This window comes from Teleopsis dalmanni, chromosome 1, assembly GCF_002237135.1.
Source record: "Teleopsis dalmanni isolate 2A chromosome 1, ASM223713v2, whole genome shotgun sequence".
In the NCBI taxonomy this organism is placed as follows: domain Eukaryota; kingdom Metazoa; phylum Arthropoda; class Insecta; order Diptera; family Diopsidae; genus Teleopsis; species Teleopsis dalmanni.
Genome location: NC_051846.1, coordinates 219,361,408 through 219,379,226, shown reverse-complemented (window position 1 = coordinate 219,379,226; position 17,819 = coordinate 219,361,408). Strand labels below are relative to the sequence as shown.

The 17,819-nt window shown below is 33.1% G+C and overlaps 1 protein-coding gene across 1 annotated transcript; it reads right to left on the bottom strand.

The window, feature by feature from the left end:
- Positions 1-2,179: 2,179 nt before the first annotated feature.
- Positions 2,180-7,405, bottom strand: LOC119667369. The gene has a single exon (XM_038076658.1). The coding sequence runs from the start codon at positions 7,403-7,405 to the stop codon at positions 2,180-2,182; it is 5,226 nt and encodes a 1,741-aa protein (XP_037932586.1).
- Positions 7,406-17,819: the final 10,414 nt, after the last annotated feature.

Here is a 17,819-nt window from a genome sequence, read left to right as displayed (position 1 = left end):
TCAAACCTACTAAGGGGCGTCGTTTCTTGGCCGGTTTCTTGAAGCACTTTTAATTAGTGGCACTTTTGAGTAGTTTTTTATTTCAACAAAAGAAAAATTTTATTGTCACTTTTAAGAAAATTTGTTTCAAAAAGTATTTTTGATCTACTTATGTAACACTTTTATTTAGTGGCACTTTTGAGTAGTTTTTTATTTCAACAAAAAAAAATTTTATTGTCACTTTTAAGAAAAATTGTTTCAAAAAACAAATATTTTTGATCTACTTATGTAGCACTTCAGTTTGCTGTACCTTTGATGATAGTTCAGGTAATGTATCCTTCGTTAGTTGTTTTTGCAGAATTGTTAGTTCTCTTAATTGTGGAAGATATTCAATTTCAGAATTGTTTATCCGCTTAGATGGCTTAATTTCAGGTGTTGAAATTCCTATGCTCGTATATGCTGATTTGAGCAGACTTGTTATGACTTGGTGTCCTTGAATAAGAACCGTGTTATCTCTGATGACACAATTTGATGCAATTTTTACCATGCCGGTACTATTTAGTATCACTGGAAATGCATTCGAACCGCATACTGCATTGAGTTGCATCGGATATTTGGTAGCGTATATCCAGTGATTTTTGTGTTTCAGCTGAGTCCAAATGGTAGTTTCCTTTAATTCAACTATTTCGCAATCGTCACCTGTTCCATTATTGTACAAATTGATTTCACACTTGCACACATTTGCTCTACGACGATAAATAGATTGAACATTTGAGCAAAGGTATGAGTCCTCTTCAGTTGCAATACACGATTGCAGTGCTAATTTTGTTGTGGGGAAGTATTCATCCTTGTGAGAATTGATAGCCAGATATTCTGTTGATGGCTGTATTGACGTTAATACCTTGGTCGCGCTAGAGATCACAGGTACTACATGAAATATTTCAAAGGTTTTTCGTTCAACGAGTGGTATCATAATATTAAATATTACATGGTCACTTGATACCTGCCCAGTTACTTGCATCAGCTTATAAAGAGTTAATATATCATCTTGCTCTACTGGAAATTGTAAATGAGACGGTAAATGTGCTCGGATTTTTTCTCCTTCCGTTATTAACTGTTGCGGCGTAATTAGAAGCGGGTTAATTTTTTCGTGATGACTATCAATAAGAACATCCATGATTGTGGATTGCGTACGTTGCAAATTTATCGTGGCGATTGTCATTTGGATGGTCAGCATATTAATAATATTGCCATATAATTGGTCATGTTCGTCCTTAACTAATCTTTTGGAGATCGCGTTTAATTGAGTCTCCATACCCTGGAAATTATTTTTGAGACTTATCTGGTTTTTTTTTATAACGTTAATTGTGGAGTCAATTATTGATATTTGATTTTTGAGCAGATGTTTGAGTTTGTCATCATGATCTTCTAGGGTTTTGATCGTCTTCGACATGTCACTTGCATAATTGGAATCGAGTACTCCAAACAGGGAACTTGCTATATTCCCAACTGAATCGATTGCCCCTCTCTTATTTCGGGCGCTTGACATAAATTCAAATGCTGTTCTTAATTCAATTTCTGCTTGCTGAAAATGATGAACCACAAACTTGCATGTTGAGTTTAAGTTGCTTTGATCACATAGCTTCAAAAGATTCAACGTTGAATCCTTTAGTATGTCCAGCTCTGTATTAAATGGAGCTAAATCGTAATAGATTATCATTTTCCAGTGGGATTTTATCAATTTTGTTGTTCCTACTTGTTCAAAATGTATGCCAGGAGCGGAGCGAAGTTCAGTTACGTTTACTAGTGAACAAAGAACAATCGGGAGTAAAAGTAGAGATATCAGTACTGTAGTTAATTTTATATTGGAGGACACACGTCTTTGTTTTCGTGGGACTATCTCATTGTCCATTCGTTTTTCTTTGTTATGGTGATTCTCCTGTGTTTTAATAGGTTTGTTTTCAGGAAATAAGGGTGCTAGTTTGTGAATTGGTCGCTTTAACATGCCTGTTGCGGTTTTGACATCTACGACTCGTATAAATCCGTCATTACCCTTATATGTCTTCATTATTCGCCCTAAAGGCCATTGCAAAGGTTGTACATTATCTTCCTTAAGGATCAACAGCATATTTTCTTCAATGTTTTTGCATTCTTCACGCCACTTGTTTCGAACCTGTAGTTCCATTAGGTACTCTGCCCGTCATCTTTTCCAAAACTCTTGTTTTAAGTGTGCAACCAGATTCCATCTAGTCAAAAGAGATGTTTTTACCTTTTCACATGTTGCGTCTACGGGTGCTGTTAGTGCATCACCAACTAAGAAATGACCTGGTGTGAGAGCCTGCAAATCATTTGGATTAGACGACATTGGTGTTAAAGGTCGTGAGTTTAAAATAGCTTCTATTTCTATAATGACGGTTTCGAGTTCCTCGTACGTTAACGTTTCAGTTGAAACGCTTCGGACCAATAGGTACTTTGCTGATTTAACCGCTGCTTCCCATAGTCCACCAAAATGAGGTGCACGAGGAGGGATGAAGTGAAATGCCAATCCTTTGTTGCTGCAAGTTTTTGTTATTTGTTCCTGAGCTACATTGGAATGGATTGTTGTTGTTAATTCCTGCAACTTGTTAGAGGCACCGACAAAATTCGTTGCATTGTCACAGTATATATTTTGGCAGCATCCACGTCGTGCGATAAAACGTTTTAATGATCCGATAAATGCTTCTGTTGTCAAGTCGCTTACCAGTTCCAAGTGTACTGCCTTTGTCGCAAAACAACAATAAACTGCTAGGTATGCCTTATGCGGACGTTTTCCTCTCACCTTATATTGCACCCAAAAAGGCCCACAGAAGTCAACTCCGGTATTAAAAAATGGCCTGTTTGACTGTACTCGATGCCTTGGTAAACTTCCCATGACTTGTTCAAAAGTAATTGGTTTACATCTAGTACAAAGAACGCAATGGTGAATAGTTGATCTTGCCATAATTTTACCCTTGATCGGCCAAAATTTTTGTCTCGCTGCTGCCAGCAGTGCTTGACCGCCGCAGTGCATATTTCGTTCATGTATGTCCTTCATTATCAGTTTTACAATAGGGTTATTGTATGGAAGGACTATCTGGTGCTTTTCATCATATGTAAGTGATGATGCTTCTAACCTTCCCCCCACGCGAATTATCTTGTGTTCATCTAAAAATGGCATCAGTCCAGCAAGTGTACTTGCAGGTTTTACTGTGTGGTTGCGTTCTAACTGATTTAATTCTTCTTTTAGTTCTGACTGTTGTATGTATTTCACTATATGCCTGAGTGACAGTTCCAGTTCCATAGGGTTTAGAGCCATAGTGATATTGCTTAAATTGGTTCGCCTTGCCCGATTTACAAATCGCAGCATATATCCCACCGTATGTAGTAGAGTTCTGAATGAATTCCTGTCATTGATTCTATCGATCCAATGGATATCGTAATCAGTTGAGATTAAGGCCACTTCCCTTGTCGTTTGTTTCCATTCAGGATTCACCGGATCAATACAGAGAGTTTTATTGAATTCGCCAGGCCAGTTGCTTTCGGAACCATGAAGAAAGAGTGGACCGTATAACCGTAAGTTATTTTCGAGTAATTGAGCTGGCTTGATACCCCGTGATAATGAGTCAGCTGGGTTGTCCTTAGATCTTACGTGACGCCATTGATTAGGCAAGCTAATTTCCTGAATTGCATTGATTCTATTTGCTATGAATTGTTGATGCCTTGCTGATGAAGAATTGATCCAGAAGAGAACGATTTCTGAATCAGTCCAATAATATGTTGCTACATCATGATTTATATTGTTCTTATCCTTTTTCATCAATGTCGCTCCTAATAGAGCTGAACACAGTTCTAACCTTGGAATCGTTTGTTTTTTGAGTGGAGCAACACGAGACTTGGAACACAACAATCGATTTATTAGTCGACCATCCATTAGTTTCGCTCGAACGTAGACTGCGGCTCCGTATGCCTTTTGTGAAGCATCACAAAATACGTGCAATTGTATTGATTCAAGTGCTGGCATCAGTTTTCCGAATATATGACGATCTATTTTAAATTGATCTAGTACTTGTAGATCGTCATAAAAGGTAGTCCACCTAGTGTATATTTCGGCTGGTACTGCTTCGTCCCATGTTAATTGTAGTTGCCATAGGTCCTGAATTAGTATTTTTGCTGTTACGAGTACTGGACCTAGTAACCCCAATGGGTCGAAAATTTTGGCTAGGTTCGAAGTAATGGTTCTTTTAGTAATGATTTTTAATGGATCCAGTTTTAATTTTATGCGAAATTGATCTTCTTTTGGTTGCCAAGTCAATCCTAATGTTTTGATTGATGTTGCGTCGTCACTTTGAAAGTCCAAATCAACTTCTTGATCTTCTTTTGCAATATTTTGAAGAAGTGACGGATGGTTGGCACACCATTTACGTAGCTTGAATCCTGCTGATTCCAACAAACCTTTTAACTGAGTTTGTATATCTTTGGCAGTTTGGAGACTATTTGATTCACTTAGGCAATCATCTACGTAGAAGTCATTACTTAGTGCTGCTGCACCTAGTGGATATTTTTGCAACTCAGATTTCGCCAACTGTTGTAAGCATTTAGTAGCCAGATATGAGGCTGATCGTGTTCCATAGGTGACTGTTTTTAATCGATAAAATTGTAAGGGTTCGTTATTATTGCTTCTCCAGACTATTAATTGATATCTTTGATCTTCGGGCTGAATAATATTTTGTCTGTACATTTTTTGAATGTCAGAACAAAAGACAAATCTTAGGCACCTGAATCGAAGTAAAATCGCAAACAATATCTCTTGAATTGTAGGGCCAGTAAACATTGTATCATTTAACGATAGTCCACTACTCGTCTTGCACGATGCATCAAATACCACTCTTAATTTCGTGGTGCTGCTATCGGGCCGTAAAACGCCATGATGTGGGATGACATAATGAGGATTAACTTGGTTGATGTCAACCCTTTCCATGTGTCCGAGATCAGCATATTCATTCATGAACTGTACATACTGTGTTTTGAGTATTACATCCTTATCGAGTCTTCTTTCCAACGCTAAAAACCTGTTAATGGCAATGTGTTTTGATTCACCAAGCAACGATGGATCTTGCTTGAAGGGTAATCTGACACTGAATCGACCGTCTTGACTCCTTTTCATATAAGTTGCAAAATGAGACTCGCACAACTCTTCGGAAGGAGACAGATTTTTGTTTGCCTTTTCTGGTTCATCTAGTTGCCAGAACCGCTCGATAACCTTCATCGTATCTTGCTCATCTTCAGAGCATATTCCACAAACTTGTGGTGAAATAATTGAATTTTGGTTAGATATTTTTCCCACCACAAGCCACCCAAGCAATGTATTCTGTAGGATGGGGAAACCTCTGCCAAGGTTTATTTGGCCGATGGACAATAGTTGATGAGAAAACTCGGCTCCAAGTAGGAGATCGATTTTGTTTGGGGTATTGAACGACGGATCTGCCAGATTGATGTTCTGTGGTATCTTCCAGCTTGAGCTTTCAATATGAATGCTCGGCTGGTCACACACAATCTTAGGTAATACATAAGCCTCTATTCGGCTGCTAAATCCGTTAATTCTGGACGAGAAAGCTAAATTGATTCGTTGTTGCGCATCTTGTTTTTTTTGCCCCACACCTTCTATACATGCTGAGGTCTTTTTTGGGTTTTCACCTAACTTCTTAATTATTTGATCGGTTATCAGGGTGACTTGGGAGCCGGAATCCAATAATGCTCTGCACTCAATTTCTCTTCCATTGTTGCCTTTAACGACAACACGTGCAGTTCCTAATACCACATAATTTTTTTGGATGTTGAGATTGTTGGAGAACAGAGAAGCAGGATTTTTTGATATGGATGCCTTCTCAATCATGGATGCTTTAAATGTGCCTTCTAAATGCAGAAAGGTGTTGTGTTTCTTGCTGCATTTTAAGCAACTGCCTGATGTGCAGTCTTTTGTGAAGTGACCATTTTTTAGACAATTGAAACATCGTTGCAATGATTTTATGAGATGTAACCTCTTAGCTGGGGTGTCATCCAGGAACTGCTTGCATAGATGAATTGGATGATTATCTCTCTTGCATATTGGACATTTAACTGGTGCAGTGTTAGTTGTAGCCACTGTCTTAACCCATTTTTTGATTGATGCGCTATTATTTATTGTTTCTAGCGTTTGGAACCTTTGTTCAATAAATTGAAATAGTTCCTTCATAGTGATCAGCTCTCGATTGTTTGATAATGACTGCTCAAATGCTGTTTGTGTGATCTTGTCTAACTTCTTCAACGTCATATGAACAGTTATGACGTCCCAATGTTCGACTGGAATGTGCTGCGCCTTAAGTCCCAATAAACACTCTTGTGAAATGTCATGCAATGTTTTAACGCCAGAAGCGGTTTCAGTTGTCATTGCTGGTAATGCAAATAATTTGTTTAACAATGCGGTAACTAATAATCTACCATTATTGTATCTAGCCTTCAGAATCTCCCATGCGGTAATGTAGTTCTCAGCTGATGCTAGCAAATGCTTTATCAGGTTTTTAGGGTCACCAATCAAGTTAGTTGTTAAGTAGAACATCTTTTGGATAGGTTTGAATGGTTGTTCGTCTATAAGTTGTGTAAACAGGTCTCGAAACTCTACCCACTTCAGCTGATTTCCGTCAAATGTTGGAATTGTTAACTGTGGTAATTTAACTGCCTGAATTGTTGAATTGTGCTGGTAGTGAGAATTGGATGATTTTAGCTTGAGTTTCAAACAAATCTCCATGTCTTGGAGTTTTTGACTAATTTCATAATACAATTCCCAGGAGTACCCTTCAATGAATTCTTCTGATGTAGAATTCCATATTTTTTCATTGTTGTTATCAAATGCTTTGTGATAACCTTCTATCAAAGCAAGCTTGCAAGAATAAAAAACTTCATTTTGAGATTCTTGGCTTGCCATTTCAATTTCTTGACTGAATCTGTCAATGACATTTATGAGTGCTCGTTGATTACGCAACACTCTTGATAATTCTTCATTTTGTTGAAGCTGCATTGGATTTTGATTGTGTTGCCTTGGCGGCTTTTCCTGAGCATTTTCTACCTCTTGCATTTCGATTAATGCCTTGTTAAAAATACCCAAGTATTTGTTTGTCAATTCAGTCATTTTTTCATAGTAGCCCGTGGTGAAATACTCGTCTTCTGTATCTTCAGCCATAGCTTTACAAGACAGTAACGTGTTGTGGTTCTTCTCTAACCTTGACCATTGTTCAGTTAACCGTAGAATTCTATCCTGATAATAGCGATTCGTCTTCCTTGAGGCTGGATCCTTCTTGAAGTTGCTGATTATCCTCTCGATCTCAGCTCCTATAGCTTGTTGTTGATCAATAAGTGTGTCGAAATGCTCCATGATAACACAGTTCCTATTTATTGTTCTTATAGGAAAATCACGTCGGGGTCACCAAAATATGTTGAGAATGCTTTTATCCTCAATTTTCTATCAATTTGTATTTGTATACCGGAATTCCACCAAGCACATGTAACTTGTTGGACGGTATATTTGTATATTTTTTATATTCGTGAAGATACCACCGATCACATAAACCCGTTGGTAATTTTATGAAAAGAAGATGAGTTCTATTCAAGTTTGTATCATCGAATACACTTTATTAAAAGAATTGATTTATTTATATATACATTTTTCTTATAATAATTACTTACTAAAACTTATTACGTGCAATAATTTACTGACCCAATTTAAAACAATAATTAATATCAAGCAAAAAATATTACTTATAATGACACATAAAATATTCAGCAAAACAATAAATAATTAATAGCAAGCAAATTACATAAAATATTTAGCAAAACAATGAATAATAAATTACTTAAAATGTGTTCTAGCCCTAGTTATAAAATAAACACTAATCAGCAAAAATATAACCTATTAATGTATTACGATTACGTTAAATGCATTTTAGCATGGGTCAGCAAAAGACAAAATAAATTATTAATGTAATACTTAACAGTGCAGTTCAACAAGTTTTTCATTCATTAATAGTGTACTGTTTGTACCTTGTTGTGATACAATTTTATATGGGCCTTTATATGGGTTATCTAATTTCTTTCTGTTGCCTTTTTTGACATATACGAAATCATTTATTTTAAAATTTGCTTTATTAACATTTTTTTCTTTTCTTTCGTTAAATGTTTAGTATTAATTAATTGTTCTTTTGCTTTTTCTTGAGAGAATTTTAATTTTATTTTTAATTCATTAGCATAATTTTCAATATCATATATCGTTTGTTTATTTTTAATAATTTCGCATGGTAATGCACATAATTTTCCATATACTAATTTAAATGGAGTGTATTTTGTTGTTGTGTGTGGAGTCGAGTTGTAACTGTATACGTAGTAAGGAAGTAATTCGTCCCAATTGTTTATTGTTTTCATGGTCATCAAGTAGTCATTCAAAACTCTGTGGTTTCTTTCAACTGTTCCTAATATCTCATGGTGAAATGGTGTTGATGTTACTTTTTCTATCTTTAACAATTTACAAATGTTTTTTAGAAGTTCATTTGTGAATTCTGTGCCCTTGTCAGTTTTCATTTTTCTAAAACACCCGTACTTAAGTATGAATTTTTCTACAATTGCTTTCGCAGCATTGACAGCGTCTTTCGTTTCTAAAGGGATCGCTTCTACAAATTTTGTTAATTCACATTGAAGTGTTAAAATGTATCTATAATTGTTAGATGGTATTAATGGGCCTACAGTGTCTATTGTTATTACATCAAATGATGTGTTTGGTGTTTCGGTAATTTAGTATTCTTCTTTTTTGTGCCTAATTATTTTAACTCTTGCACATGTGTCACAGTTGTTGACAAAATTTTTTACCATTTTGTTCATGTTTTTCCAAAAAAATTTTTGTTTTAATTTATTTATGCATCTCTTAATTCCACAATGTCCTCCATGTAGAGATTTGTGATATTCTTTTATTAATCTGAGCATTTCTTTTGTATCTTCTATTCGTTTCGGTGGTGTATATATAATTATGTCTAAACTTTCTTTGAATTTTAATTCATTTTGCAGCTTATTAAATATTTCTTTCAGTTCTTGCAAGTTTATTTCATTTAATATTTCATCATTTTCTGCTAACGCTAGATTTGTAATTTTTAAGTTGTTCATTTTGAATAATAACTTCTTCAGAATCAATTTTATCTCTGATAATGATTTCTCGTTGTATTCGACAACTATTTTATTTGCTGCTATAATATTCATTGCACTTTTTTCATTGAACTTTTTATTTTTATGTTCAAGTGCTTTTCCACCTTTAATATATTTTGCACTATTTCTATTGAACTTTTTATTCTTGTGTTCAAGTGCTTTTTCTTCTTTTCCATCTGCAGAATGGTTTACCTTTTTAAATTTAAGTTTCTTTACAAATCTTACATCTGTTATTGATGTCGCGTCCCACATGTTAGCATTCAAGGTTTGCTTTTTACTTTCTTCTTTATGTGCTTTAATATTTTTGCTCATTGTTCTAGTTAATACATACATTTATATTTTTGGGTATCATTTCAATTAGTTGCTTTGAATCTAATTGAATCCTAGATAGTGCATCTGCATTCGTATTCATTTTCCCTTGTTTAAATATAATGTTGAAATTGTAATCCATTAAATCTATCCTAATCCTTGTCAGTTTTGAAGATGGGTTCTTGTGTGTAAAAAGACTAACTAGTGGTCTGTGATCAGTATATACCGTAAAATTTCGTCCATATAAGTATGGTCTGAAATAATTAATTCCCCAATGAATTGCAAGAAGTTCTTTCTCTATTACAGGCTTTTTTATTTCATGCTTGTTTAGAGTTTTACTAGCATAAGCTATTGGTTTATCATTTCCTATTTCTCCTTGTGACAAAACTGCTCCTAATGCATAATTAGAGGCATCTGTCGTTAATATAAAATTTTTCGAGAAATCTGGGTAGCTTAAGATTGATGGTGAAATTAACTTTGTTCTTAAACTTTCAAAAGATTTATCACAGTCTTCCGACCAGCAGAATATTTGATTCTTCTTTAGTAAGTTATTGAGAGGTCTAGCTATTTCAGCAAAATCTTGTATAAACCTTCGATAATAATTGCACATGGCAACAAATCTTCGAACTTCATCAGAATTTCTAGGTTTCGGGTAATTTCGGATCACTTCATGTTTGCTTGGATCAGTGCATACACCTTGCGCTGTTATTAAATGTTCAAGATATACAACTTCTGGTTGTAAAAAATTACATTTTTCAGGGTTTAATTTAAGATTATGTTCTTGTAGTCTACTAAATACTTTTATTAGATTTTCATTGTGATTTTTTAAATTTGAACCGAATATTATTATGTCATCTACATATAGAAATGCTGACGAATCCAAACCAGTTAATGCTAAAGTTAGCATTCTTTGAAAACTATTTGTTGAAATTTTTAAGCCAAAGGTAATCTTTTAAAATGAAAATGGCCTGTATTGGTTGAGAACGCTGTTAAGTGTTTCAATTTATTATTAAGTGGAATCTGACGAAAACTACTAGTCATATCAAGTGTAGAAAAATATTTCGCTTTGCCTAATTTATCTAGAACGTCTTCTAAACGAGTTAGTGGAAATTTATCATCTACTACTTTTTTATTAAGTTGTCTGAAATCTATTACTAGTCTCCATTTCTCTTGTCCATCTTTATTTTTTTTCGGAACTAATAAGATTGGTGAATTATAAGGACTTGTTGACGGTTTTACTATGTCTTCTTCTAGTAATTTATCTATCTGTTTATTCACTTCATGTAATTGCGTATTCGGAGTTCTGTAATTTTTTATGTAAACTGGTGTTTTATCTGTAATTGATATATGCTGCTCATAAAAATTATTGATTGTTAGAGTTTCTCCTTCTAAATGAAATATTTCCTGGAAATCTTCACAAATGTTTAATATCGAATTTTCTGCTTTTTGATCTAAACATGGGAGTTTCAATAACTTCTTTATTCTATCAAATCTATTAGCGTATAGGGACGCTCTGTTATAAATTAATATGTTATAATCTTCTAATTTTTTTATTTCTATTTTTGTATTTTTTATGACTACTGGTGTTTCTCTTGTATTTAATATTCGAATGTGTTTTATACCTATTCCTGCTCTAGGGGGCAATGTTATATATGCCAAATTTTTTGTATTTATATTTATAGGTAAGATTATTTCATCTTCCTGATAAGGCATCGTTAATGTACATGTTTCATAATCTATCTTGCAGTTATGCTTTAATAAGAAATCTCTACCTAATATGCCGTCAGTTGGCAGATTGATATTGGGTTTAACGATATTGAATTCATGAGACATACTTTTCTCATCTAAAAAATAATTTTGTTTTTAATAATCCTTCTGTAGATATTCTACTATTACAAATGCCATTTAATTTGCAATTTTTCGTAGTATCTATTTTTAAATTTTTATTTTCTAATGAATCTCTCTTTAATATTGATATTTCGGCGCCCGTATCTATTAGTAAAGTAATAAACTTATTGCTAATTAAAGTTCTTATTGTTATACAGTTAAAAATGTTTTTTGCCGAAGTAAAATTTAATACTTTCGAATGTTCCTGTTGATATTTGAGTTTACGTTCCCCGGGGTATTGTGACTGGGGGTGTTCCCGTTTTTTTGTTGAAAATTATTGAAATTTCTTGTTTGACTATTGTAGTTGCTTCGTTGATTGCTGTACTTGTTTGCAAACCTCGTTGAGTCATTGTTTCCATGACTTTTGTCATTTCTTGATCTATATCCGTGGTTGTTTGATTTATAGTTAAAGTTTTTGTATGCATTTTGCATCAGACTTCTGTTTTGTGTCTCAACGTCTGTTGCAATCTGTATGGCTTCAGATAATGTCGATATCCTGGCTGCTATAACCACATTTCTTATCTTCTCATTCAGCCCATTTGTGAATGTACTGAGGCCTAATTGATCTGTCATTTATAGTATGACATCTCTATTCTTCTCTCCTTGCTCTGAAATGTATATTTGATTAAGCATTGCTATTTGTTCTTCTATTTTTAAAGCATATTGAGCAATCGTTTGTATGCCTTGACGCATTCGAGTAAGATTGTTTTGTATGATTAAGGGATTGGCTTTTGGTTTGTAAATTGTATTTAGCTTCTGAATGAAATTTTTTATTGTGTCATCTTCCTCACTTGCAACCAATTTATTTTTAACTCAATCAGAAAGTTTAGTTGATCTTACAAAATTTAGTAGAATGGTTCTCTCTACTTCATCCTTCAATGAACCTGAGTAGAATTGCAAAGTACCGGTAAAGTTAGATAAAATTTTTACATTTCCATTAAATTCAGGAATTATTTTTGAAGCTGTTAACATGTCAAAATTAGCCATTTTATCAAGTTTTGATATTGTACTCTCGCTAATCTGCTCTGGTTTGTTTTTTAAATATTTATTTATTTCCTCTACTATTGTGTCAAACTTCGTTCTTACTAATTGTAACTGTTTTATGTCAGTATTTTCTTCTATTTCTAACCAAATTTGTTTTATATAATTCTTAGTTATCCTAATATATTTATCAGTATAAGTTCTTTTCGAATTTTTCTTTAGATTAGATAATATATATTTTAAATCTGTCAAATTCATTTAAAAATTTATCTAAATTTAAATATTTTTATTAATACATATAATAATATTATTATTGTTATAATTATTGCTATCAATATTATAGCAGTTGTTTCTATGTTTTTTATTATTAAAATATCGCTTCTACAATACATTATTTTTATACAAGTTTTTATTTATTTATTAAAAATTTTTTTTGTTTTTATAATACATATATATAGCATTATACATTAATATTTCTTAATGCTTGCTTTTTTATATAATTCTTAAAATGAGAATGTATTTTATTCAATAATAATATAACTAGTATAATGAATGTTAAATATATAATAGTGCTAGTGCTGTCAGTATTGATTGTTGTTACTGCTGCATTATTGTTGTTTATTACCTCCTCTTTGGTTTGAGTGCCACCCATTATGAGTTAACTCGTGCAGCTGTTGTTGCAAAGTAGCTTTATTTTTGCCTTCTGCAATTTTTATTAATTTTTTTAATTCTCCTTTTTCATTTATTAACCTTCTCTTTCGGCCACATCTTTTCTTTTGTGGTCTATTATGTTCTTCTACTATTATTTCCTTGGTTCTTCCACCAGGATTTTTTCTACGATATTCTTCTAACGTTATGGGTTTTGGACCCGCTTCTGGATTGTTTAAAATTGCTTGTTGCAGAGTTTTCACAATTTTTTCAAATGTGTCATCAATCTCCAGTTGTGACCTTTCCAGTTTTATTTATTTTTTTTTTTTTTTTTAAAAATTTAAAAATTAAATCGTTTGCATAATCGATAATGTACTGGTGTGTATTCAAATGCTTATTAAGCATTTTTTTGTGTGGAAACATTTACCACAAACAAAACAATTATAACTTTCCATTCGTTATTTTAAAATAACTATAATTGTAGAATTAGAAGATGATTATTAAACTGCTTTAGAAGATTTGGGCAGGCTTTTTGCTATTAAACTGCTTTAGAAGATTTGATCCGTCGGGGGCAGGATCGCCATGTTATGGTTATAAAATGTGTAATTGTAATGTTATGGTGATGATCTTAATGCTTCGCCATGTAATGGTTGCAGGATGTTAGGATCGTCAAGATATAATAGCAGGATTGTTAGATAGAGTGTTCTCAATTAATATCACCAAATAATGTCTGAGTCCTGAAAGGATTCAAGGATCACTTATCGACCAGTGTAAGTGGAAACGACCTATCGGTATAGAGAAGAGTATTACTAAGCTCTTCAGCCGCTTATTGTTCTTTCAGCATCTAAATGCCGCATAGAACACGATTCAAATAAAAGACGTAACCTTGTCTTAAGTTAAATTGAATCTCTCTTTATTATAAAAATTATGGGTATTTATACTTATTCTAGCTTATTTACTAAACAATTATTATTTACTTCTGATTGATTTGAGTAACCAATCAATGCATTGGTTACTCCCATAAATTACATTAATTATTTTATTACATATATTTTATAAACAAATACTCTTCTAACGCATTACAATAATACGTCATATATTGTTTTTAAAGAGTTAATGTACTTTCTAGAATTTAGGTCGGAATAGTGCAATGACCATACATGCTTATCATGTCTTATGTTACAAATGCATATTTGTAACAGCATGAGTCAAAATATTTCTTTTAAGTAATATGATCAAAGTCAAAGCGTCAAACCGACAAAAGTGCATATTATAATTTATGACACATTTATTTTGTCTGAATGAACAGCGGCTTGTCACATATGATATTAATGTAGGTCATGGGCACTACAATAGCATGGTTATTTAATGAACCTCGTCCAAGCTAAGATTGCACTTCAGGATTGTTTTATATTCTATATATGGTAAATATTCTTTTATATTGTATCTTCTATAAGTTAAGTTGACACTTTTGTTTTTTTTAATATTAGTAATATGTATAAATGTACGTATTTTTCTGTGAAAACCCTCCGTAACGGGGTGTTTCTCGCCTAATTAAAATTTTCTATCTATATAGATAATTTAGCCACCCTGTTGGCTCTGGTGGCAACCCCAGCATCTAGGATGCGATAGGAAGATAACCTTTTGTACCTGAAAACTTTCTTATCCCCAGAATGTCTACACGGAAAATAAATTGGCCGGAACAACTGTTGACGAACCCTCGCTACACTAAAGGAATACGATTTGGAATACGGAAGTGAAGACCTTCTATAGATCAGGAAAACTAGCGCAAGCCAGTTAACATTGAAAGTTATAAGCTCTCTTTTATGGGCTTATGTGAAGTAAGGAAGTATCCGAACTACAAAAGGACATGAACTATACTGGTCTGTCATACCAAACGAAAGTGATGTACATCAATATGGCGTTGGTATTTTAGTCAATTCAAAAATCGGAAAAGCTGTCATAGACTGTAAATGTATTAACGAACGCATTATGCTTTTACGCTTCAAATGCCATAAATGTAATCTAACGACCGCTGCTAAGGCTGCAGATAACGAAATAAGAGACTCCTTTCAGGACTTACTTAATAATGCTATAGATAACACCCTCAAGCAAGACCTGTTAGTAGATATGCGCGACTTCAACGCCAAAGTGGATAACGACCTAGCTTTGAATATATAATGGGCAAAAACGGTATCGGTGAGATGAACGATAATAGACAGCGACTTGTAGAATTCTGTGGCACTAACGAACTAAAAATTGCCGGAAAATTATTTCCACATAAATATAAGTACAAACTTACATGGACTTCCTCAAATGCTGTTACTGAAAATCAGATAGACCATTGAAGTTGTAACGACAATTTTCGTGCCTTTTTTTGCCGGGGTAATACTCAGGGGTTGGTCCTGGGTCGTTGCAATAAAATTTATAAATATTAGAAGACAGTGTTTTTAAGTTTTGTTTTTTTTTCTTTTTTAATTTTTCTTTATTAATGTATTTACTTAAATTTAAAAATGTCTTAATTATTCTATGTTTCTATTTTATCTATATGCTATCCTATTACAGGATATTGATTTAGATATTGATATAAATTTTCTTTCTTCGATGCCAGCGTATTATTCTTTGATGTTTTCTGTAGTTTTCTGTTGATTTTCTTTCTTCTACACCTGTTGTAAAAGGGTAATCAATGTTAATGTATAGGCGTGTACACGCCTATATAAATTTTAGTGACAAGGGATAAACGTGTTTACGCTTATGGAAGGATTTGGTAGCAAATTATAAACGTGTTCACGCTTATTATTTTACTGGAGAAAGGATTAAACGTGTTTACGCTTATGCAAGGATTTGGTTGCAATCCTTGTAGTTCACGCTTATATATTTAAATAAAAAAATAGAAAGGTGCTTCTTTATAGTTAGCTCCATGTACATCAGTGCTCTGGTAATGTCTCCGAATGATTCACTTGGCTAGTCGATCACTAACTCCGATGACTTCAAGTGTCGATCACTAACTCCCCTTTTCTAAGTAAATGAGTCTTTTTATATACCCATCAGACCAAACTGTAACGTAGCGCAAAGCTTAGTTTACAGCTTGTTTGCATTTTGACGTAGTTGCTGTTTTGCGCTTTCGCTGTAGTTAATATGAGCGCGAGTTACATTCTCTTATCTTATCCCTGTACTAAATATTTTATTATCGTTGTTTGACCTAATCAAACAACGAAATATTTAAATTGCATCCTACTAAATATTTTATTATCGTTGTTTGACCTAATCAAACAACTAAAGATCTACATTATATTTTATTATATTCTATTATCTTTAACTAAACATTGTAACAAAAAATATTGTTATCGCTGTTCAGCCTAACCAAACAATAAAATGTTCTCATTATATTATATTATAATTACATACCATTGTAAACATTGTAACTAAAAATATTATTATAGTTGTTCGGCCTAACCAAACAACGAATTGTCTTATCAGGATTCGATACTTCGAATCCTCACTATAAATATAAGCAAAGTTGTTAGTTATAAGTTAGTCTTAAGATTCATTCTGTAAAACCATGTCTTAAAAAATATTAAATATTTTAAATAAAAAGACAAACATGTGTTTTAATTAAACATATAATTCGCGCATCAATTTCTGCACAAAGTTCTTTGCACAAAAGCTCTTGACATTTCTTGTTTTGTTTGTTTTGCTTTTAAATGTGCTATCAACATTTAAACTCAGCGTCATTGCTTAATATTTATATTAATTAAATTAAAATAAATATTAAAAATATTAAAAATATTAAAATTATTAATATAAATAATAAAAAAATATGGTGAGTGTATTATTTATTTGTTTAAATATATTTTATATTCCTTGAATTTTCGATGTAATCTTAGGTTAATTCATGCGGGGGTGGGTTTATGGTAAGTTATTTACTTTTAATAAAAACACTAAAAAATTAACCAATTTTTTTATTGCAGATATCCACTTCATACTGACTGTATGGAAGGGACAGGACGTCTATCCTGTCCCTGCTCGGGCGCCAATTGTAACGACAATTTCTCGTCGCTCTGTTTGCCGGGGTAATACTCAGGGGTTGGTCCTGGGTCGTTACAATAAATTTTTAAAGGATAAAGACGGTGTTTGATTTCAATATTTATTTATTATTAAGTTGTCTTAAAACTAACAATGTTTATTCATTTATATTTGATATGTATAAAAATTATTATACCTGTTGTGGAAGAAAAGTTTATGGGTTATAGACGTTATTATCTATAGACGTGTTCACGCCTATATATATATATATGGCTTAGTAAGTAGGAAAGGATCTAAAACGTGTTCACGCTTTATATTAGGTTTTAATAGCAGGATATGAACGTGTTCACGCTTATATTTGCTACTGGAAAGGATATAAACGTGTTCACGCTTATGTACGGTGGCTATAGGAGGGATAAAACGTGTTCACGCTTTATATTAGGTTTTAATAGCAGGATATGAACGTGTTCACGCTTATATTTGCTACTGGGAAAGGATATAAACGTGTTCACGCTTATATACGGTGGCTGTAGGAGGGATAACAAATCAAAGGAAAATTTGTTATGTAAGTCTCTGTTTATACTTAGCTCTGCGACCGACTTTGTATGTTGTGTTTGACTGTCCAAGTCCCTGGTACGTTCTCTTGTCTTCGAAAGTTGATAACGAGCCTTTGTCTGCTTCTGAACACTTTGCGTGTTGATCACTGACTGCCTTCTTCTAAGTAAATGCGTCTTCTTATATACGCATCA

Coding starts and splice junctions, on each gene's coding strand:
- LOC119667369 (XM_038076658.1), bottom strand. CDS start 7,405: ATGGAGCATTTCGACACACTTATTGATCAACAACAAGCTATAGGAGCT.